General features: G+C 39.5%; 1 protein-coding gene and 1 long non-coding RNA gene across 2 annotated transcripts in view; one reads left to right on the top strand and one right to left on the bottom strand.

Annotated features, from left to right (window-relative positions):
• Nucleotides 1-24,899, bottom strand: part of LOC141576434 (uncharacterized) — a 153,922-nt gene that overhangs the window by 108,534 nt on the left and 20,489 nt on the right. The gene's annotated exons all lie outside the window — the stretch shown is intronic.
• LOC105067086 (spermatid nuclear transition protein 4) lies at nucleotides 12,762-13,327 on the top strand. The gene is made up of 2 exons (XM_010952553.2): nucleotides 12,762-12,875; nucleotides 13,067-13,327. Exons 1-2 carry the CDS (start codon nucleotides 12,762-12,764, stop codon nucleotides 13,325-13,327), a joined length of 375 nt encoding a protein of 124 aa, XP_010950855.2.

Here is a 24,899-nt window from a genome sequence, read left to right as displayed (position 1 = left end):
TTATGTCTTGCTTTGGATAATGAGTGAAGTCTTGGAAGGAATTAGCATAGTATCTGGGAATGTGTGTGCCAAGAGAATATACATACATTGAATTTGAAAAGAAATGTACTCATTTATCAGGGGACTGAGCAACGCGAATGGCATGTGCATCGAAACTGAGCTCTGAGGTCATTCACATGCTTTCCCCGTTATGCCCCTACAACTGGCCCATTTATTGCTCTTTGTCTATAAGGCTGACCTAGGGTCATTATGTTTCTAATGTTATAACACTGTCTATATCAGAAGCCACTATTTCATTACTCACCATCACCCTGCGTAAACTGAAGAAGACTCTTATTCCTACTCCGCAGCCTGGGGATACGTCAACCAGAGGAAATAACTGATAAAATGAACTCATTCCTTTTACATGGCCAAAATATGTACAGGAGGGGGCGAGACTACAGGGACTAAACCAGATACGCTGTCTCTAGATGATTCCAAGCATCCAGGTATCCTTACGGAATTTGGGCAGCCCGGTATTACATCCCTGGTATGTGTGGTATACCACTACGTTTCTACCTAATCTCATCTTCACATGCAGGGGTTCACTCCGAGGGTGTGTAGGATAGCACAGATGTTCACATTTTACATGGACATGTGGCATTCTATGGTTATGGCCTATTCCGAACCCTCGGAAGTTTTAGATTTCTTTCCAGAATGATTATTTCCATTGTATTTTGAATAATCGTGTTTCCAGCAGAGATTAATCTTCACCTTAGGTGGTTCAAATGAAACCACATGAACAAAGAGACTTCTTAGAGATGTAAGGCAGGATTAGAAGAACCAACGATGGATGGTGAGGCACCCAGAGACAAGCAACCGAAGGGGGCCATTACCATCTTTGGGGCTGAAAGGGCAAAGGAAGGTAAGAGCACTTCCAGGGCTCACTGAGAGCTGATCTGTGGAGGAGAGGGCACCCAGTAGGAGCTGTAACTGTGAAGGGATGCAGCTACTGCCAGGGAAGTGTGCAGAGACAGAGAAGGAGTTGGGAAAAAACACTACCCTTACATTTCTCTCCTCTTATCCCATTCCTCTGGTGCCTCCAATGGGCGAAAGCCCATCCAGAAGACAGCCAGCAAGGGAGCAAGCTCCCATATCCAGCGCACAGAACAGGCAGGAAAAGGTATATATAAAGTGGATCTGGGGAGGGTGGGCTGGGGGAACAGAGAACAAATCAGGCATACATTTAAGAGGTTCACTGCTTTTGCACAGAAGGATGAGGTGGGAATCAAAGCATCTGAAAGTATTCCATGTCGCCATCATGTTTTGGCTGGACAACGGCAATTCTATCCTAACCAGTCTCCTACACAAACAATTGTCTCCATCTAATCAGAACACCACTGATGCCAAAGAAATCAGTTCGAAACAAATCTGACTGTCACACCCTGCCCTCTGCTGCCCACTCCCCTCAGCACTTAAGGCCCTCAGTGGATTCCATTGCTTTTCAGGACAGAAATCCCCACCAGGCCCTGCAATGTCCTATATGATCCGGTCCCAGTCTAATCCTTTCATCACATCTTGCTCCATTCTCTCCTTTGTTCAGCTCCCTCAGGTGTTACTGGCTTCTTTGCTTTCCACTTGATTCAGAATCTTTGAAATGTTGCTCTTTCTTCCTGGAATGTTATTCCTGCTTTGCTGCCTCTCTTAGTTGATGTTTCTTCATCCCTCACATCTCATCTCAAAAGTCACTTCCTCCTGGAAGCCTTCAGATAACTCCCAGATCCACTCAGCTACCAGTGTTTATATATTTTGCTTATACCATGTACACTTTCTTCATTGAAACTTCTAAGTTTAAAATTCTGCACTTTTGGGGATAATTAGCTTGATTTCCATCTCTTCTACAAGATAATGAGTATCGTGAAGCAAGGAATTTGTCTATTTTTTTCCGCTACTGTACTGCAGGCCCTAACTCTGCACCCACACAGAGTAGGCCTTCAACGAATAGTCATAAACAATGTTGAAAGACACATTATGTCCCTCCACTGTCGTTCAGTATGTTAATATGTGACAAGACACATGCATCAGTATATCTGGGTACTTGATGAGTCATGAATTTATTATTCAGTTCCCTATCCAGAAAAGCATATAACAACATACCCACAGTTTATATTGGCTCTTCCTGTATTTTACAGGTGAAGCAATTTTTTTTAGAATTGTACTTTTAGGTTATGTCCTTGAAATGTCTGAGCTAAAAATCATTGGTAGCATTATTTATGCATCATAGAAATTGTGTTTCTGTCTAAGAAATGAAAAATATGGTTCTTGGGAAACTATGTTTAAAAAACACCTTTTTACTGTATTGCATTTTTCTTCCTATAAAACTCACATTTTCCTGATCATGAAAAAGAATGCAGTTGCCAGGGAAGAGGTATGAGCATGAATGCATAATATTTAAAATTATTCAAAGTAAATGTTCTTTCACAGAGGAAAATTGTTGTATCAGGAGAAATGCTGTCTGCTTCCTAAGAGACCATTCTAAACAAATAATTATAAGCCACATTTTTGATTGAGTCTATGAAGTTCTGGGTGGCAGAATATTTTTGTAATTGGCTTACCTATGTTCCAGGAGACATGAGTTCAGCCCTATTACTGCATCCCTTATTAAAGCTGTTTCTACACAGGCAATAGGGAATATATGTGAAGGAAATATCTTAGAATTTCATTAAATTAATTTGGCCAGTGACATGGTAATTTTCAACATTAAGAAACAAAGAAAAAGACAGAATTCGTTTAGTACACCTTCTGGAGTGGAGAGAAAGGTGGTGCATGAAAATGGGGGAGTGTACGTACAGGAAGTACCTAGCATGGTGAGAATAAACACTGTAAAATCACATGGGAGACACTTTGTTAATATTAGTTTCCTTTTCTCTCCATTCATTGAGGTACTCAAGATGTCAGGGAAACACCGATTACAAAAGGACAGTCACACAGTTGGAGGGGCATCTCGTAAGGAAAGGTAGTTTATTCCCTTTATTTGTATTCCTTCTCAACTGGGCTTGAAGGAGACAAGACAGAAGGATTAAAGGTTCAGAATTAGAAGGTTCGATGGGGTGTAAGAGAAGCCGTGGGGAAACAAGAGAAAGGTGACTGCTGGAAAGTGTGTCATCACTTTTTAAGTTACAGGCAGGTAGTGAAAAGTCAGCACTGAGCAGCTTGTAACCTTTTTTTTTTTTTTAAGCAGTAATACCTCATTTTCCATTGGCGTCTTACCCAGGATTCTAGTATATGAAAAAGATAAAAGAGGAAGCTTTTGTGATTCTGCAGAACTGGGCTTGGAAACTCTGTTCTCAGTTCTACAGCAAACAACTCTGCAGCCCAGAGTGAAAACACAGCACAATGGCCAGAGGGACTCTACAGCCCGGTCTCTAAGAAAAACCGAGTTGTTAGATAAATAGTTCCCCACTGAGGTTTAGAAAGAGAAGGTACTTAATTTGTACCTAGGAATGCCTTGCTTTAAAATTGTATCTTTCATTATTTGCTAATTCCATAGATCGAATTTGTAAATTACTTGGCAGTAATTGTTGCTTAGGCAATTTCAGTGTGTTTTGTTAAATATTTTATTTTATAGGAAAAAACACTGGATATTTTGTTAAATTATTTATTTTATTGAGAAGAAGAATAGACCTTGAAACTGCTGACTTGATATAATCATCAAAACTGACTTTTCTAATAGAAAAAGGATAGTACATAGATCTAAACCTTGTCTTTGAATAGATGGTTTTATATTATTTTAGCTAAATATCAAAGTAGCTAAAAATATGAGAAGAAATTAAGAAAATAGTGTACTGTGCTCTTCATCTTATTTAACTTCTATTTGGACTGACTACAATGGTTTTAAATAATTTTAATTTAATTGTCAGCTGACATTACCAAATTGAACCCCCAAAATACAGCATTATCAACAAAACCCATCCTTTCCAACCTCAAGTGAATTAAGTGCTTGCGATGCTGATGCCAGTTGGAAAGCTGAAGTAAATATAAGCCTATAGTTAAAAAGCAGAGTGGGAATAAAAGCAGTCGGACAGGAAATACTTTGTTTTCCTGTCACCAAATCTACCACTCTCTAACTTGTAACCTGCATATTTTGCCTCCTACTTCCCACTAAAATGGAAGAAGTGACTCTGCAATGAATGAGGACTATAAATTGAATTCTGGCTATTAGAATGTGACCAATAGGATATGGGCCAAGGCAGTCAAGCGTCTGTGTACACCCTCCACATGCCTCTCTACAACCTCTCCGGCTGGAAGCGATGGACTTGTAGGTGGCATCATTACAAGCTGTAAGGAGCACAGATCCTGGGTCACTGCTTAGAAAGTCGTCTGAGCCACATGTTACTATGACATGAATGACAAAACTTTGTTGAGTAAGGCCACTGAGAACTCAGGTTTGTTACCACATAGTCTTTACCATTCTAGCCTGTCCCAACTAATACAGATTGTCATGAGTTGGTTTTGTCAATTTCTCAATGATTTCATTAAGTTTCAAGAAGTGCAACTTGGCTCTGCTGTTCTGTATGTAAACTTGTCCACACTTTCAGCTCTGCACTTCTTATCTCTATATTGATCATCAATAGATTGTATCCTTTAAAAAGGCAATGACATAGAAAATAATTGAATTTGGTTCTAATCCAGCACTTTCTAAAGCATTTTTCAAGAAGCACTACTTCTGGGAAATATTAATATGTGTACCTGAACAGAATTTCCAAACGTATATAATTTTGGAAAATGCTGCATTCTATAGATCCCTCTTGGAGACACTTGACCTATATTATCATATTAAAGGCCCTAGGCCAACCTATAATATAAAAGAAGCCAAAGTTTTAAAAGCCACTTTTTTCCCAAGTGTTTCCCACATTTATTTGACCATGGCTTTTTTTTTTTTCTGCAAAGATTTCTCAGAAGTAGTTCCATTTGTGGAAAAGTAGTTATGGGGATAGCCTGAGAAAAAAGTTCTATAATTTCATTTACAAAAATGCATTTTCACCAAAAGAATATTGAATTAGTCAGAGTTCTACCAAGGAAACAGAACCAGCAGTTAAGTAGGTGTATTCATTTCCTACGATTGTTGTAAAAAATTATCACAAAATGGATGGCTTAAAAAAGTAGAAGTTCATTCTTTAACACCTAGAGGTTAGATGTCCAAAGTCATGGTGTCAGCAGGGCCACCTTCCCTCTGAAGGCTCTAGAGAAAAATTCTTCTGTGGCTCTTCTAGCTTTTAGTGGTTGCTAATAATTCTTGGTGTTCCCTGGCTTTCTTCCCTGTGTCCCTTCGGTTTCTTCAAAACTCCGTTTCTTCATAGAGGCATTGGCCATCGGATTTAGTGCCCACCCTAATCCAGTATGACCTCATCTTAATTTAATTACATAGCATAGACTCTATTTCCAAATAATTTCACATTCCTAGATTCTAGGATTGGAGGTTAGGACCACAACATATCTTTTTGAGGATGTAATTCAACCCACAACAGTGTGTGTGTGTGTGACTGTGTACATCACACACACACCTCCAGGAATTGGTTGATGTGCAATTGTGGCATCTGGCTATGCAAGTTGGAAATAAACAGGGCAGGCCAGTGGGCTGGAAACTCACGGGCAGGACCTGAGACATTGTCCACAGGCAGCATTTCTTCTTCCTCAGGGAAACTCCAGTTTTGCTTTTAAGGCCTTTCAACTGATTAGATGAGGCCCCTGCACACTATCAGGGGTAATAATCTCCTTATTTAGAGTAAATTGATTAGGATGGTAACCACATCCATAAAATGCCTGCACTGTAACATCTAGATTAGTGGTGACTGAATAACTGGGTATTACAGCCTAGCCAAGTTGACACAGAAAACTGTCACAAACATTAAATTGTCAGGTCAAGAATTTTCTGATGTTCTAGCACATTCTAAAGCTCTCCACACACAAAGCTTTTTTTTTTTTTCTTATCAAAATTTTCTTGGGTTGCTTTCATCAGACATAGGTCTGGTAATGTAGCCGTCATTAGTCCTGTCTCTGAACGAAAAGGAGAATTGATCTGATTCAGTTTTGTTCAGATACTTCAAAAAAATAAAACATGCCACTCATTTGGCTGTTTTGAAATCTTTTAAATGATCTTAGATCACACCTAGGTTAATATTCTTACTTTATCAATGGGTAAACTGGACCCAGAGTAGTTCTCTCTACTCCTATTTGCTCATATTTACCTGGCAGGTTCAGACCCAACCTGAGATGAAAATCCAGTCCATTTTTCTACGCACAGTACCTCTCAGACAACTGTCAAAGGGGCGCATTAGGCTTTACGGAGAAAGCAGATACTGCTCTGGCCTTGTTTTTCCGGTCATCACACCGTGGGGACACATGGGCACTGCGGAATCTTCCCAAGCCCCTCCACTAGGGCACATAGCTCACAGCCCGGAACTGACTGGTTGGTTGGAAAGGGAGGGTGCCTGGGCAAGAAGGAAACTCTCCCAGCATGATGCTCTTCCCGCGCCGGACCTCTCAGGACCCTCTCTAAGCATGGGTCACAGCCTTCATCCGCATCACATTTGGAACTCAATTTTTAGTCACTCTGAGTATATAAGGTTGACCTGCCTCTGCATTTTGATGACACTGTATGTTTTGATATCCTAGGTGACATGTCTGCATAAATACATTAAGACAGGAACAGCAAAGGTCATAACTTTCCTTATTACTGAAGATAAAATTTAATGAGCTAGATCACAGGCTGCTTTAAGAAGGGCTGTACCAGGTTAATGGGGCTCTGCCACTGAAGCCAATTACACTGGGTACAATTACATCCTATTCTAATAGCTGTAAGTCAGGGTTACACAAAGATTCTGTCTCTGGGTAATTACTAGCTAGGAAGCAGGTGAGGGGAAACTAAGCAAATTGTCACTGATCATACAAGAAACACACAGAGAGCAGAGGGCTTGTAGCTATTCCGGGTGCGTGTGTGTCATCTGTTGCTAAGAAGGAGCTGGCTTCATAGTCAGAAAGCCCTCTTCTTTTAGCACTGACCAAAAGGATATGTGATTTCAAAGACGCTTTTAGAAAAGTAGCTGAAAAGTGAATAGTAAGAGAGGGGGAGGAAGAACTCAGAGAGCCCTTCTCTATTGAGTCTGTCTGCCTGAGGGTTTTGCAACATTTAGTGGGCTGGCATGATTGATTTTTTTCTAACCAAAATACAAGAGAGCGTTACCAAAACCCAAAATAATATAGTAAAATTTGAACAAACAAGCCTCAAAGATTGACTTAATAAAAGACCTCCTTTAAACCTCTCTTATCCTCACCCTTGTGGCTACTTACAGGTCCTTCACTATACACATGGCTAAAAGGGGTCGCTGAAGAGCCTTCCAACAATTACAGATCCAACAGAAATGTACATGAAAACACTTTGAAATTCCAAAGTAATAGAATTTCCCTATGATCTCAGGGATCAATTTGCACACTATTGATTTTTGAAAAGCCTTTGAGGGAACAACGCATCTTCTCCAACTGAAACACATGTGTTCATGTTATCAGTGAGTAAATATTGAAAAATCCAGGGGAGAAGGGGGTAATGTTTTCTTAATGAAAGCATCAATGACATTTATTAGAAACTGTGGGCAAATCATTGCAGACAAGGGCAGCTGTGTTTCTGAGCGCTGCCTTTTGCATAGTACGATATTTATAAGGGAATGAGTATTAAATGACACAAGCAATGTCAATTTTTCAGAATGTTCTTTGTTTCCAAGAGGTTAAATATTATTTTCAAAAAGTAATTCCTAATATTAGTTGCTCAGACCACAATTGGAAAGACTTCCAGAATGAGTCAATTAAAGATCCTTTCAGGGTAATGAAGTGATTCGTGTAAAGGAGAAACAGAGTAAGAGGGAGTAGCTGGTAGGGTGTGAAGTCAGATCATGACCTCTGCCTACTGCTTACCCGGAGATTGAATTTTGGTTTTGTTGCTTTTTTTATCATTGGAAGAAGAGAAGGAAGAGGCTTTCCAGTAATTATATATTCATTCTGTCCCTTTTCTCTCTCTAAACAGAACTCATTTTTCTAGATCCTTCAATTTTTCCCACACTCTCCAAAATGCCATTTGTTTTTACTCCTGATTTAAGATTGCTATCATTTTCTTGATGATCTTCTTCAGGGATTGTCCTTAAAGAATTGAATTGTGTAAGTATGTTTAATCATCTAAAGGAGACTTCAGTCACTCCTAGCAAGGCCCCCAAGAGCCCTAAATAAATCAAAGGACAGAATGTTCTCCAGTTTACTTTTCTAATTCTTTCAGTATTCAGTTATACATAATGTCATCTCAAAAAGGAAGACAGCCCCACTGGAAGTGTATTAATGCTTGAGAGTTACTCAAGAAATGGTTCAGCCATTCTCTCAGTTGAAGAGGTCCAATGTCAATTTCGCATATAACTTCAGTGATCCAAATGTATAGATAGATATCCTTCTTTAATATTTACACTGACTGTGCCCACTCAGAGAACATAGTGGTCAGCTGTGTCACTCACATAAGTACAAGAGAGAAAACAGAACATATACCTTGACATAAGAATTAATATAAGAAAAATGAAAAGGTGCATGTCTTGAGGAACAATATATCCAACATCATATGCTGCTTACCCCCACCCAGAACTAACACAATCCAAGAATGATCAACAGCCAAGTTCCAGACATAGTAAAATAAAAAACTCAGATATACCGGAGGTTTGCTCTAATACCAATGGGTCCGCATTAGAGGCAAAACAAAACAGTCAGAAATGAGTTTTCCTGTCACTGGCAGAATTAAACTTTCTCAAAACGTTTAAGAATGACCCAGATCAATTCCTGTTTTATAACCTCGCTATTCAAAGAGTGGTCCATGGACCAGAAGTATCAGTATTACTTGGGAGCTTGTTAGAAATGCAAAATCCCAGGCCCTCCCCCAGACCTACTGAAACAGAACCTGCATTTTATTAAGATCCTCATGTGATTTGTAAGCATGTTAAAGTTTGAGAAACACTGCCTAAAACACTATAGACCATGATGTTTCAGTGTCTACTTTCATTATGATCTTTGCAAGAGAACATTTAAAAAAATTCTAGATTCAGCCATAAATTCAGTTTCATGGATCTCCGAACAGGTCCATACTCAGATTTGTCTCTATATTATGAGAAATGAAAGAAATGTCTGGTAAATGACTATACTAAGGACACTATGGCCCTAGTGAAACAAGCATTAAGCTTAGAGTCAGAAAGTGATGCTCAATTCCTGACTCACCATTAGCTGTGTGAACCTGAACAGATGCTTTATCTCTGCGATTGTTCTTTCTTTCACTTAATGAAACTGGATTAATACTACTTGCGTTATAGTGTTGTTAAGAGATTGTACCAAGAAGATGTTAGCAGAGTGCTTAAATAAATAGAAGACTGATCTGTTTCTGAGGACCATCCCCAAATTCCCCCCGCCCCAGATCCTCAATATTAATTTCTCTTCTCTGGTTAACACTGTAGTTTGTTGTCTCAAAGGTAGGAGGCAAGTTCACATCAGCTTACATTTTCTCAAAGCAGTAGCCTCTCAGGTCTCATCACAAAGTCCTTACTGCTCTCTCTGACCAGATTTGGCCTAAATAATGGCATGTGAATAAATCATAAATGAGAGGTGGAGTATTTCAAACTAGTTCTCTTCCAAACTGATAATTTAGGTGAAACAATTTTGTCCAAGACTGACTGCAATTAGAGGATTTCCAGAGAACCCCAGAGACATTTTATGACTATCTGTCAAAGTGTGGCTTGGAGAATGCTGAGTCCTACCTACAACATAAAATAGGTGATCCAGGGGGCTTCTCTCATTTAGATAGCTTGACTATTTGTCCTCGTTTGCCCAGCATAATCCCAGTTTACTCTTGTTTATCCAGGTGTAATTATTAATATCTCCGATTTCACTTTAAGAAAGTATTCCAGCTTGGATGATAAATTATACAGTCACCTGTAAGCAGATGGCCTTGGCTATCCAAAGTTAAACAGGTAAGTGCAAAAGCAATGTTGCGCTTGTTCCCTTGCTTTGTCTGAGCAGCGATTTTGCTTCTGACATAGACCCCTATAAATTTCGTCAGTCCTCCCAATCCTATGCTGGGCCTGATATTCCTTGTTGGCATTCAGTAAGCTTTTACATCCCTCTTCTCTCTTTCTTCCCCTCTGTTTCAGAGGAGGAAAACTTGGGATACGTGCACCAGATTGCCTTGCCAGATGAGGTCCATATAGTCTCAGGTTCCATATGGTAACATGCATTCATGTGAGGTTTGGAAACAGATGAAGCAAAATCCATTCCGCTATCTCTGTAAGTGGCAAGCAGACTTGTAGGATCCCCCAGTGCATGTTTTTCTATTGTTGTTGCCATCTCTGCATTCCCCAGCCACTTAATCTGCTTTGAGGCTGAAGAAAATCTAGAAAGTGGGCAGTGACTGCCTTCTCATCCATGACCCTGAGTAGCAGCATCTCCGTGAGCCTCTGCAGATGTGAAAATGAAATCCAGTGGCATTAGCTTGCCTTTCACTCTCTTTATCCCTTCCAGTGCTGTGTTGTTGTTTGTTTGCTTGCTTGTTGATGTTCTAACAATTTTATTGAGCTATGACTGATATAATTCACCCTCTCACTCCTCTTTGTCCCCCACTGTGGGGAAGCTAATGATCTGCTCTCTGTCACTACAGATTTGTGTACATTTTAAAGTTTTACATAAGTGGAATTTTACAGTATGTACCCTTTTTTATTTGGCTCCTTTCACTCACCGTAATGTTTTTTGAGATTCATCAATGTTATGGCAGGTATCAGATTTCATTACTCTGTATTACTGGGTACCATTCCATTATATGGCTATACCTTTTTCACTCACACACTTATTGATGGATATTTGCATTGTTTCCAGTTTTTTGTTTATTACAAATAAAGCTACTATGAATATTCCTATAAGTCTTTGTATAGGTATGTTTTCATTGTCCTTGAATAAATACCTAAGAGTGCAATAGATGGATCTTATGAAGGTTTATTCAACCTTTAAAGAAACTATCAAACAGCTCATATAGCTTAATATAAAAAAAAAAACTAGCAACTCAATCAAAATGGGCAAAAGACCTAAATAGACATCTCTCCAGAGAAGACATCCAGATGGCAAACAAACACATGAAAAGATGCTCAACATCGTTAATTGTTAGAGAAATGCAAATCAAAACTACAATGAGGTATCACCTCACACCTGTCAGAATGACCATCATTTACAAGTCCACAAACCATAAATGCTGGAGAGGGTGTGGAGAAAAGGGAACCCTCCTACACTGCTGGTGGGAATGTAAATTGGTACAGTCACTGTGGAGGACTGTGTGGAGGTTCCTTAAAAAAACTAAAAATAGACTTACCATATGATCCAGCAATCCCACTCCTGGCATATATCTGGAGAAAACTCCAATTTGAAAAGATACATACACCCCAATGTTCGTAGTGGCACTATTTACGATAGCCAAGACTTGGAAGCTACCTAAATGTCCTTCAACAGATAAATGGATAAAGATGTGGTATACACACACACACACACACACGTGTGTGTGTGTGTGTGTGTGTGTGTGTATATATATATATATATATATATATATATATATATATATATATATACTACTCACTACTCAGCTATAGAAAAGAATAAAATAATGCCATTTGCGTCAACATGGATGGACCTGGAGGTCATCATTCTAAGTGAAGTAAGCCAGAAAGAGAAAGAAAAATACCATATGGTATTACTTATATGTGGGATCTAAAAAATGACATAATGAGCTTATTTACAAAACAGAAACAGACTCACAGACATAGAAAACAAACTTATGGTTATCAGTGGGTAAAAGGGGTGGGAAGGGATAAATTGGGAGTTCGAAATTTGTACCTCTTGGGGAGTGATGGAAATGTTAGGCATTTTGATTGTGGTGGTGATTTCATAGGTATATTCATCTATCAAAATTCAACCAATTGTACATCAGAAATGTGTGTAGATTACTGTACAGAAATTATACCACAATGAAGTTGTTTTTTCAAAAGAGAGACTACCAAAGGGTTTTCTAGAATGATTGTTCCAGTTTATATTGATTGTACCATTGTATATGGTTTCCAGTTGCTTTGCATCTTTGTCAACACTTGTAATTATTTTTTAGTTTATCCCTTTTCATTAGAGAGAAGTAGAATGATCCACACCTTTACCAAGACTTAAATATGGCCATATTAGCTTAGAGGGTAAGCTATACAAAATACTAGGTAATGGTGAAGGGTGAGAGAAAACAGAATGAACCATGGAATCAGGGTGGCCATGGGGTATGACCTGGACAAAATATCCTCTCCTTGCCATGTGAGCCTCCAGAATTGAACATGGAGTGACAAGGAAAGTTAGCAGGTCAGTTTGGGAATGCTGTTTGGGGGGTGCTGAAGAAAAGCCCCTTTTGTCCAACCAGAGAACCTTTGCCTTCACAGAATCACCCCCACAGAGGTATCAGGAGTGGTACTTTGATATCAAAGCCGTATCATGGCCTCCCCAGCATCCACTACCCCATGTTGATGTCCTAAGTGGTGCATTGTGATGTCTAAGGCCCCCTAAGCCACCATTGGCTGGGGCAGTGCCTAGCTGACCAATCAAATTGAAGGGTGTGGCTCCTCATTGTCTGAGGAGGGTATATATAGGGAGGTCAGAAGCAGAGGCTTTGGGTTAGGCCAGTTCTTGGCACCATCATGACTAAGGTAAGCAGGAAACCACAGGAGCCAAGAACAGCTGCAGTAAAATCCACTCTGAGGATCAAAGGGAAGAAGACCCTCTGTCAACCAAGGTCCAGAGATGGTGTCAAAGTAAGATGACTGTAACCAAGCTCCTCCTCTTCTCCATTAACTTTGCTGCCCAGGATCCCGACCCTGCCCTTGCCTGGCTCAAAACCCCTCATCACCCCACAATCCCTTTTTCATGAAGCCCTCCCCTTCCCATTCAGTCCTTATCCTCTTTCCCCAAACTAATACCCTTCTGGGCTCTCTTGCCTTTCTAGGTACCAAAGACAACCATGAAAGTCAAAAGATCCTGTCAAAGGAATTCAAGAAAAAAGATTCAAACATCTGCCACTCAGTCTAAAAAACTTAAAAAAGCCAGAAAACCAAAAATGGTGGTCTGTTACTATATGCTTAACAAGAAATTGAATCAAAGTAAGAAAATGAATCAAAATAAGAGGCAGAATCAAAATAAGGGACAAGCTCAACCTGTCCCAGAACAAGAGACCCTGGAGAAGCCCACCACTTCATATAACCTGTGAAGCCAGCAACTGAATAGAAGAGGCCAGAGATCTTAGAATTGTGTCTCCAGATGCTTGGTTTCTGAGAAATGGCCAACCACAAAGACTGAATCTCACACCAATATAGTAAACTGAATCTCACACCAATGGCTATGATCAAAATAAAAATCAAGTTGTGAAAATGTGATATTTGTGTGTCTATCTGAATTTTCTGATGATGGGGAGGGAGGGAAGGAAGAGGAGAGGCAGGTGCATGGGAAGGGAGGGATGTGAGGTCCTGGGTGGTTGGGCACCAGACCCTTAGGTCCACAGTGAGCCAGACAGTAGAGGTCAGGACTGGGTCAGGCCTGGGTCAGGACTGTGCACTGAAGATAAATTTCCCTCCTAACACTGTGTCAGGGATAAGGAGTAAAAGGGTGTAGTGTTACTGCATTTGTTTGGGGTGGGGAATGACATTAGGGTCTAGATTGACAGAACCCAGATGGGAAAAGGGTTTGATGTGTGGACAGCAACTATGATAACCCCCTCAAAGCAAGTCAGGAAGAGAAATCACCTCTTGGCCACCTACCTCATAATGGGCTTTGTTGCACCCCTGTTGTATGATGTAAACTAAAGTTACTCACAAGGTACAAAATGCTCACCCTACTAAAAGTTACCATTAGCACTCCCAAGGACAAAAATAATGTTGGGAGGGAACAAACCCAATGCTGATTAGGCCACTTCTTTGCTAAAAAACTCGGGGTGGAGCAGTGGCCTCCCAAGGGCAGGTCAGTGGGAGTGGTCCAGTGGTCCACTCCTGGTGCAGGTGATAAAGAGGACCATTGCCTGCAGAGAATTTTAATACAAGTACAAAATCGAGTAAAAGTTGGTCTTTTAATTATCACCATACCCTAGATTTTCTAAATAACTACAGTGGTATAACACTCTTCTTCAACAAAGTCTTTTGTTAGTCCAAGTTCTAGAAGTTTAATGTGGTTTAAGTTTTAAAAGTATAAGCTTCATTCTACAACTAAACAAAAAACTAAATTCAATTTAAAAATGGACAAAGGAAACAAAGGACTTAAGGATATATTTCCCCAAAGAAGATACACAAGTTATCCATAGGTCCATGAAAAGATGCTAAACATCATTAGTCATTAGAGAAACATAAATCAAAATCACTACATATACTTCACACACATTAGGATGGCTATTGTGAAAAATTGAAAGTAAGTGTTGGTGAGGATGGAGAAATTGGAGCCTTCATACATTGTTGTTAGAAAGGTAAAATTGTATAGCTGCTGTTGCAAACAGTTTTGTGGTTCCTCTAAAAGTTAAACATAGAATTACCATATGATCCAGCAATTCCACTCCTAATTATATATCGGAAAAACTGAAAGCAGGTGCTCAAACAGATACTTGTACACCGGTATTCATATCAGCATTATTCACAATAGGTAAAAGTAAAACAACATGTGTCTATCAACAGATGAATGGATAAACAAACGGTGATATATGTATGCAATGGGATATTATTCAGCCATAAAAAGAATAAAATTCTGACATGCTACAACGTGGATGAGCCTTGAAAACATTATGCCAAGTGAAATAAGCCAGAACCAAAAGGACAAATACTTTATGATTCCCCTGACATGAAGTACCTAGAATGGGCAAATTCATAGAGACAGAAAGTAGAATAGAGGTTACCAGGGGCTGGGAGAGGGAGGAGTGGGGAGTTATTGTTTAATGGGGACAGACCTTCTGTTTGAAATGGTGAAAAGTTCTGGAAATGGATAATGGCAATAGTTGCATTGTAAATAAAATTAATGCCACTGAATTGTACAGTTTAAAATGGTTAAAAGGGAGAATTCTATTTTATGTTACATATTATCATTAAAATGCAAAAAATTTATGCAATATTCAAAATAGCACATTTGTAGTACTTCTCATTTAAAACTCACTGTCTTCTATGAGGGAGTTAATTTGGAGCAGTCTCTGTTATACAGGCTGCCACAGTTACCACTGCTCCTTTCCATAGAAGGTTCTCGATGATTTGAGACTACTTCCTGCACACTTCCCGCCTGCAATCCCTGAGATAAAGTAGGTGACGCACACACCCTACGTTTAAACAGTAGATTCTAAACACACAGGGATATCATAAAGATTGTCAAGGTAAACACATACTGCGTTAACTTGTTAATAAGCTGCTAAGCAAGAGTTTGAAACTCTTGGGTGTTGCTTTTAAGCTTTGTTAGGTGGGACCAGAATAGTACTTGGTCTAGGGCTAATATTTCCCCACTCCCGATGCAAAACCCTCTACATGTGCTTCCTTGTGGGCTGTACAATAATTTGTACACTGTTCCTAGTCCCATTTGAGCCCTGAGGACTGTTCCTCTCAGTTCTCTTGGGTAGTCCTTTCCTTGGCCTGGGGTAGTTTCCTCATGTGCAATTGCTAACCAGTACTCTGCCAAACACTGAAGGGGAACGTCTGTAGATCTCTGAATCAATCTGTCTCTGTTTCTCTCTCTGTCTGTCTCTCTCTGTCTCTGTCTCTCTGTCTCTTCGTCTCTGTCTGTCTCTGTCTCCGTCTGTCTCCCTCTCTCCCCATCTCATTACTCTCTGGCACTCTGCCCTCTGAACTCCAGCTGCCTTGGTCTGCCTAGACTGCCAGCTCTCTCTCTTCACTTCAGGGTGACCACCAGGATCTCCCTGGGTTGCGTGTTCCTGTCCCACAGCCTGGAAGCTCAATCTACGCAGTAAGCTGGTTCCTCCTAAGTCTCATCTTATCTTCATCCTGTCTCACTGATATCACTGTCCTTCATTAGCCAATGTCCAATGTTTTGAAAACTGACATTCAATATATTTAATTGGTTTTTTTTTTAAGTTGTAGGCAGGAGGGTAAAGGTTCTCACTACTTAATCTTTCTCAGAAGTGGAAGTCTTATCTCATTCTGTGATTTTTAAGAGAAGTGATTTACTGTAATAAATCCTTTTCTGTCTGAAAAACTTACAATTTTTCCTGTTTTGCTAATAGAACACTGATTATAAATATGCCTAGAGTTTGAAATAAATGAGATTAAAAACAGAAATGGAAACTAACATTTATTTAGTACTTACTGTTTGCTGGGCAAATTGCATACTTAGGCAAATCACTCAGTGAATATGAGCTGACTCTGAGTATTACTGATTTTATTTAATATTTTACTGCATGTATACATAATTAAATTGCATTCATTAGCAACTATATGGCTTGAGTATATAAGGATGGGATAGAGAGAGTAGTGGTGCTGGTGCTAGAACAGGAGCCAAACGAGTTCTAATGGCAGCAAATTTAAGCAATGGACCTTTGACAGTGAGTGGCTAAACAATTATTATTTCAGTGACTATTTACATAGATTGTGTTTCTACATTTCTTGGCTTGCCTTATTTTTAGAACGCCCTTAAGTGCAGGGTACTCTAGGACTATGGAATCTGATCATAAAAGTGGAATTTTATTCTTAAACCTGAATTATATATTATAATAGGAGATTTGTAAAAATTTCTTGAAAATACAGGAAAGTTTAAAGAAGCAAATTAAAATAACCAATAATCCCACTGCCTACTGATAAGCACTCTCATAGTCAACTTTATATCTGATCAGTGTTTATCTAAATGCATGTGAGTCTTTATCAAAATGTATATATTTCAGTTATTCATAAAATTATGTTGATATTGTATTTTTAATGTGCTTTTATGAACCATAAGATTTTTATACTTTATACTTCTTAGACCATTTTATAAAAATTGTTTTGAGAAAATGTAGTCTTGTTATTTATGTACTTGCTTCGATTTTCAAATAGAATTCCTCTTTTACTATTCCACACTATAATCATTTTGGTTCATCCTAAGATGATATCCCTGTATTTGTTTACAATTTGCTTACAAAAACATCACTTTTTTAAAACCATGATGGCACCACCAGTGGTGTGCTGGAATCCTGTCACACTTCTTTGCAAGAGGTGATTATGAGCATTTCTTCCTAATACTGCATTCAGTGATGTCAACATTTGTTGCCTGAATTCAGCTATGGGAGTATTTACAACATAGAAAAAGGAAAATGGTATAACTTAGGATCTATTTTTCTGGAGAACCAGTTTTTAAAATTTACTAACCCACCTCTGGGTATAGCCATGTCATAGAATACCATACTATTAAATGAAGATGTAAATAGATAAGGAAAAAGTCAAATCATAGAAAATAAATGTATTGTATTCCTACTTCTGTTAATATGAAATCTATATGCATATGCAAAGAAAGATGTCTTTAAGGACTAGGGTTACCTCTGAGAAATGTGACTGGGGAGTGATCTGGTTTTGTTTTTTTTTAATTTTGAACACATTTGTATTTTTTTAGACCTTTGTAGTGAATACACTTTTGCGATTAACATATATATTTAAATTAATAAATATTTCTTCAGGAAAATAAATTTATTGTGCTGATATTATCTTGAAAGTATTAAGATAGCAACAACTACAATAAAACCACTTATTTACTGTTTATGATACATCAGATGTGCATTGCACTGGGTAGTTTTTGTATATGTTTACTCATCTAATCCCCACAAATTCTATATGACTTGGATATTATTGTCCTCATTTTGCAGAAGCATCAGTTGAGGTATACAGAACTTATGTTATTTTGCCCATAATCTAACAGCCAATACTGATGTGAAAGCTTGGCTTTAAAGCCAGCCTTTTCCCTCTCTACTGAATGGCGCATTCCACTCAGTTGTTTGTTGTTTTGGAACTACTAATTTATAAGTCCATCTCCGAGTTAATGAGAAGGTCTTACACATGTTAGGAGAGGGACAATTGTTCGTATATGCTGTATGGCTAGCTTGAGGAGGGGAGGGGATGGACACCGTGCTGTCATTGAGTAATCCTCAGCATAAGAGAAATTTGAAAGGCAAAGTGAAAGGGTTGAGACAGAGGCGACCAACTGAACATAGAGATCATGTGCACAATTCCTGATTAGAAAAGAGTAACATTGGAAAAGGACTAGGTGCAGAATTACATGATAAACAAAAACACAAATAACTTGGCAGATGGGTGAAAGCAGGACATCAGGGGACTGCAGAGGTGGTAACAGAGATGGCCAAGGGGAGCCCAACTCGAAATCCGGGGCCAGTAAGTTAAGAGCGCTCACGTGAAAATGTACGTGATGAGATGAACAGTTTCCTTACAGAATGTGTTCCTTACAGGATTAGGCTAGTAGGTGGGGGAAACGAGGCCAAAAGTTTGTTCTTATATACTTAGACCAAATCAGATTTGCGAGTTCGAGAATGAAGTTCCAGCTTTGGGTAAATGGCTTCATCTTGCTGTGTCTCAGCTTTCTCATATGTAAACAGGGCACTGAAATACTTCAATAAACTGATGTGAATATGAAATAACAACGCACTTATTATTAGACTGGCAAAAATTAAAAAGCTGGATAATGCCAAATTCTGGTTGAGATGTTGGGAGTGTCCTGTTGATAGGAATATGGCCTGGTGCAGCAATCTGGAGAAGAATTTTGCACCAATTAGTTAGTTAAATATATGTATCCTTACCATCCAACAATTCTGTTTGTGGGGACTTATCCCAAGGACATTTTCACAGATGTCCATAAATTCTCACATAATGTAAACATTACGTATGAAAAATATTACAATATGGTGAGAACCATAAATATCGCTGAGGTTTGCAGCTGAAATCATTCCCTGGTGACATCAGAAACCTCCTTCTAGTTTCACATTCTAATTGCTTAACATGGCAAGATACTTCCTGCTGTTATTAAGCCCCAAAAAGAAGACATTTCCATGTGTTTGGAACCAGACATTTTGTAAATCGTTTTAGAGTGCAGAATATTTAATTTGGTGTTAACTTTCATTTTGAAATGTTTTTTTTTAAAGGTTCAAGGACTAGCCAATCAAATACAGAGATACATCAGGCAGTCTCTGACCTTAAGGATCCTGTGTGACTTCAGAAAATATTTTAGAAAAAAAACAAAACACAGTGTTTTCACCCATCGGCAGCAAAAGAGAAGTTCAGTTCAGATTTTAAGTCAATGATACGGTATCTTTTATCTGGATCGCAGCTCTCTAATTAAATCTTTCTGGCACTTTAACTCCACGGAAACCCAGTAGATGATTCAAAGTCAGTCACTGAGTGTGATTTAAAATCAATAAGAGTGAAAGACACCCTGGGAGTGCTGTCCTTTCAAAGGAAGTGGGAGCACTGTCATGCCTTGTTTGCAGAAAATCAATTATCTGAAGCAGCTACCAGGATGATAGGGACAGAGAGAGCTCATGTCTACAGATAGGCCCGTGCAGTTATTGGTGATCTGCATATATGATCACTGTTTAACACTACTGCACTTTAATGCCTTCTTGTAGGAGCTGCTGAAATGCTTGCTGTTATAGGGGAAGGGAACAGATTTCTATGCCTAGAGAGCTGAAGTTGACCAAAAGCAAATGTTAGGGTGGCTTGTTTCCCCAAAGTAGCCTTGGTATATATTTAAATATGCAAGGATACATTTGCCACATTCCACGAAGACCTGAGCATACATAGAGTTTAAAAAGGATCGAAGAACACTTAGGGTTAAAAGAGAAAAACATAAATAAGATGTCATGAACAGAGAAAAAATATATATATATTCAAATAGAGCAACAAATAAAAGATCAACATCAGATGGATGTGGTTCCCCTCAAAAAGGATGGCATATTATGCTTCAGACATGTCACATCCTATTGCAAAATCTGGGGGTTTTGCTCATTAGCACTTAAAAAGTACAAACTCTTTAGGCTTACATTAAAGGTCTGCTATGAACAGGCTCCAACTTACCTCTCTAGCTGTGTCCATAACAACTTCTATCAAGCAACCTTTGCTCCAGAAAAATTGACTAATGCAATGATTTCCCTAAGACTCCTCTGTTTTCCTCTTTGCCTGTATCCATACTATCTTCTGGGACCCAAACCTCACATCCTTCAAAGCCCAGCCAGCCTAATGGTCACCTCCCAAAGTTGTTTTTTCAATAATCCCAATAAGTACCAATTTTTCTATGTTCTCTACTCATTTATCTTACTGTTTACTACATGCTGCCTTTATGATAGTTATTTGAATATGTATCTTATCAGAAACACATGCCAGAGGGGTAAATTATTAGAAATCAACAGTGTGATGACATAAAATATTATCAGAAGCAGAGTTATCTAGGACTATAAGGGAGACAACCATTGTATTCTGCAAATTACATCTAAGAATCTGTTTTGAAAACATAATAAAAAACAAAGACAAACTGAAGAGTGGGCAAGAAGACAAAGGAATTTAAACCAGAGGCTTCTTTCATCAGAGGTCAAGAGGAACTCCATGTCCTTAAATTAAGACCACCCTTTGCAGGATACCAAAGGTAGAAGCCAAAAGGATGCCCATGGACTCACAAAAGGAGCACAATACTGCTGGCCCACAGGCTTCTCTTGGCAGAGCTCAAGAGGAAGCTCATGCACTGAGAGCGAGAACACCTCAGCCCAGGACTCAATACATCCATCATCAGGGATCAAGTGGGAGTCCCCACACTCTACATGCTCCCAGCAAGGCTTCTCACCACTGTGCCTTCACCACAGGCTTGTTATCCCTTTCTGCCTTAAGATTACCATGATTAAATTTCATCCTGCCTTCATAAAAAGATGCTCGATATCACTAATTATTAGAGAAATGCACATCAAAACTACAATGAGGTATCCACCTCACACCAGTCAGAATGGCCATCATTCAGAAGTCCACAAATGACAAATGCTGGAGAGGCTGTGGGGAAAAGGGAACCTTCCTACACTGCTGGTGGGAATGTAGTTTCATGCAGTCACTATGGAAAACAGCATGGAGATTCCTTAAAAAACTAAAGATAGACTTAACATATGATCCAGCAATCCCACTCCTGGGCATATATCCAGAGGAAACTCTAATTAGAAAAGATATATTCACCCCAATGTTCATAGCAGCACTATTTACAATAGCTAAGACATGGAAACAACCTAAATGTCCATTGACAGATGACTGGATAAAGAAGTTGTGGTATATTTATACAATGGAATAATTCTCAGCCAGAAAAAAGAATGAAATAATGTCATTTGCAGCAACATGGATGGACCGAGAGATTATCATGCTAAGTGAAGTAAGTTAGACAGAGAAAGACAAATATCACATGATATCACTTACATATGGAATCTAAAAAATGATACAAATGAACTTATTTACAAAACAGAAACAGACTCACAGACATAGAAAACATACTTATGGTTACCAGGGGGGAAAAAGGGGGAGGGATAAATTAGGAGTTTGGGTTTAGCAGATATACACTACTATATATAAAATAGATAAACAAGGTCCTAAGGTATAGCAGAGGGAACTGTAGTCAATATCTTGTAATAGCCTATGATGAAAAATAATATGAAATGCTGTACACTTGAAGCTAACACAACATTGTAAATCAACTACACTTCAGTTAAAAAAAATTAATCCTGCCTTCTCTTAAATTAATCGCTCTGGGAAAACTGGAAATTCAAATGCAAAAGAATGAAATTGGACCCTTCCCTTATACCATATGCAAAAGTAAACTCAAAATTGATTAAAAATTTAAATGTAAGATCTGAAACTTAAAAAACTACTAGAAGAAAACATACTGGAAAAGCTTTATAACATTGGTCTTGGAAATGATTTATTGTACCAAAAGCATAGGCAATAAAACAAAAATAGAAAAGTGGGACTATATCAAACTAAAAAGCTGTTGCACAGCAAAAGAAAAAATCAACAAATGAACAGGCAGAGATAGATCAAGATGGCAGAATAGGAAGGACATGGAATTCACCTTCCTCAAAGAACACATCGAAAGTACATTTACATGTGGAATAGTTATCACTGAAAACTAACTGGAAACTTGCAGAAAGACTCCTGAACCGAGGCTGTAAGAAAGATCCACAAGGAATAGGGTAGGAAGGGACGAGAAATGATCAGGTCCAGACCTGTGCCCCTGGGAGGGGACTCAGAAAGATGAGGGAGGTTACATGGGTAGAGATTTGCCCTGGGGTGTGAGTGGTTCGAGCCACTTATAGGGCACTCCAATCCTGGGGTGTGACACAGGGAAGACAAGCATCCTTGGCTGGTTGAAGGGTCACTGGGACTAAAAGGATGACTGTGGGAAGCCTGGACACCCCTCTTGAGGAGTGCATGCTTGTTGGCTTGCTCCCGAGGCAGGGAGGAGAGGACAGATTGAGACTGCACTTGTGGCTGCCTGCTGTCCCACAACTGCCCCTGCATACCCGCCAGCCTGAACAGAGCAAACACTCCAGCCCTGCTTACTTTGTGTTGCAGCTCTGCACCAGAACAAAGGCTGCCACTACCAGGGAGAGAGCTTGGCTGTGGGGAACAGAGGCCAATCTGACCCAGGGCGGCGTCTGGGTAGGGCAGCCAGGGCCATTGCTGGCACTTACTCAGGCAGTGCATCAGGGACAGTCCTGATCTCTAATGAAGGCCAGACTGCCACAGCAGACAACCTGACATGACACATGCCGAGAGCCCACACAGACCCCACCTGCCCTGCAGCACTGCTCCTCAACAGGGTGGGGGCAGCAGAGACTTGGGGGAGTGATCAGCTGTGAGAGACAAAGGGGACTCAGATTGGAAGCTGTGTCTAAGCCGTGGGGTTGGCGGCGGGGGGCGGTTAGTTTCTGCTGGTGCTTGCACAGGTGGCAAACTGGAGGCAGCCTGGACCTCAGTCTGCAGCCAGCCCATAGATGGGCCTCTTTTTTTTCAACCTGTACGGGCCCCTCTTGCTCCAACATGCCCCTCCTCTGGGGCAAGGGTCCCAGTGCTAGGAGAGGGGAGAGCACACACTTGAAGGGAACAGAGCCAGCTTGGGCCTGACACTCAGTGCTGCTGCTCCAGGAACTTGGGACCTGACCCTGCCCCCAGTAGGGCTGTGAAGGCCACTGAGCAGAGAGGAAGCCTTTATCTCACACCTGGCTCCAGCCCTAGCCTCTCCTTCTCCAGCCCCACTGCTTATCAAGGTGATAGCTGCTGGCACCCCTTGAGGAAAAATGACTTGTGTTCACATCAAATCCAACTGTCCCATCAAAGTCACTAGGTACATGCAGAAGGTACAGGGATGCTCCCACACAAGGACACCCCTTCAAGATGTGATGGGTAATTGATTCACCTAAATTCATGGAGGCAGAGGAAGTTAGCAAAATGAGAAGACAGAGGAACTGGTCTCAACTTATAGACTGATAAAACAACTAAAGAAACAGATAAATAATTTATCAGATAAAGAGTTCAAAGCATTAGTAATAAGGATGCTAACTGAATTAGGGGAAAGAATAGATGAACACAGTGAGAATTTGAACAAGGAACTGGAAAGTATCAAAAAGAACCAGACAGAACTGAAGAAAACAATAACTGAAATGAAAAACACAGCAGCTGAGGTGATACACAAGGATGCATAGGTGATCTGGATGTTAGAATAATGGAAATCGCTCAATCAGAACAGCAAAAAGAAAAGCAGAAATGAGAACAGTTTAAGAGATCACTGGGATAACGTCAAACATATTAACATTCAACATTACAGCCCAAGAAGGAGAAAAGAGAGAGAAGAGGGCTGAAGAGGTATTTGAAGGAGTTATCGGTGAAAACTTTCCAAACCTGAAGAAGGAAACAGATATCCAGGTATAGGAAGCACAGAGTCCCAAACAAGATGAAGCCAAACATACCCACACCCAGATATACCATTATTAAAATAACAAAAGTTAAAGATTAAGACAGAATTACCAAGATAGTAAGACAAAAACAAAGAGTCATACACCAGGGAACCCCCATAAGGCTATCAGCTGATTTCTCTGCAGAAATTTTGCAGGCCAGAAGGGAGTGGCATGATATATTCAAATTACTGAAAGGGAAAAACGTACAACCTAGAATACTCTATCCAGTAAGATTATCATTTAGAATTGAAGATAAAGAACTCAGACAAGCAACAACTAAAAGAGTTCATCAGTACTAAACCTACCCTAAAAGAAATATTAAAGTGTCCTCTCTAAGTGGAAAAGAAAAGGCTGCAATAAGAAGTAAGAATTTATAAGAAAGGAAAAATCCCACTGGTAGAGACAATAGCCAAGATATTGAAGTAACTCAAATCCCCATCAATAGATGAATGGATAAAGGGAGCAGCAGTTTGGGTTTATATTCAAAATACTGTTTATGTATACAGCTCATACAATTCAATCTCAAAAAAAAAAACAAAAAAAACAAACGACTGGATTTAAAAAATGGGCCTAAGTAGACACTTTTTCCAAAGGAGACATACAGATGGCCAAAAGGTTCATGAAAAAATGTTCTATATCACTAGTCATCGGGTAAATGCAAATCAAAACCACAATAAGATATCACCTCCCTCCTGTCAGAATGGCTATCATCAAAAAGACAAAAGATAACAAGTGCTGGCGAGAGGGTGTGGAGAAAGGAAACCTTTGTGCACTGTTGCTGGGAATGCAAATTGGTGCAGCCACTAGGGAAAACAGTATGGACGTTCCTCAAAAAAATTGAAAATAAGCA

Source organism: Camelus bactrianus, chromosome X (genome assembly GCF_048773025.1).
Source record: "Camelus bactrianus isolate YW-2024 breed Bactrian camel chromosome X, ASM4877302v1, whole genome shotgun sequence".
Classification (NCBI taxonomy): Eukaryota; Metazoa; Chordata; class Mammalia; order Artiodactyla; family Camelidae; genus Camelus; species Camelus bactrianus.
Note: the sequence above shows the minus strand (reverse complement) of the source record. Positions and strands in the feature narration are given on the sequence as shown.

What these genes read in the sequence shown, in the direction of transcription:
- LOC105067086 (XM_010952553.2), top strand. Translation starts at nt 12,762, where the DNA reads ATGACTAAGGTAAGCAGGAAACCACAGGAGCCAAGAACAGCTGCAGTA. An exon ending in GGTCCAGAGATGGTGTCAAA is followed by an intron (nt 12,876 to 13,066) that starts GTAAGATGACTG and finishes TTGCCTTTCTAG; the next exon opens with GTACCAAAGACAACCATGAA.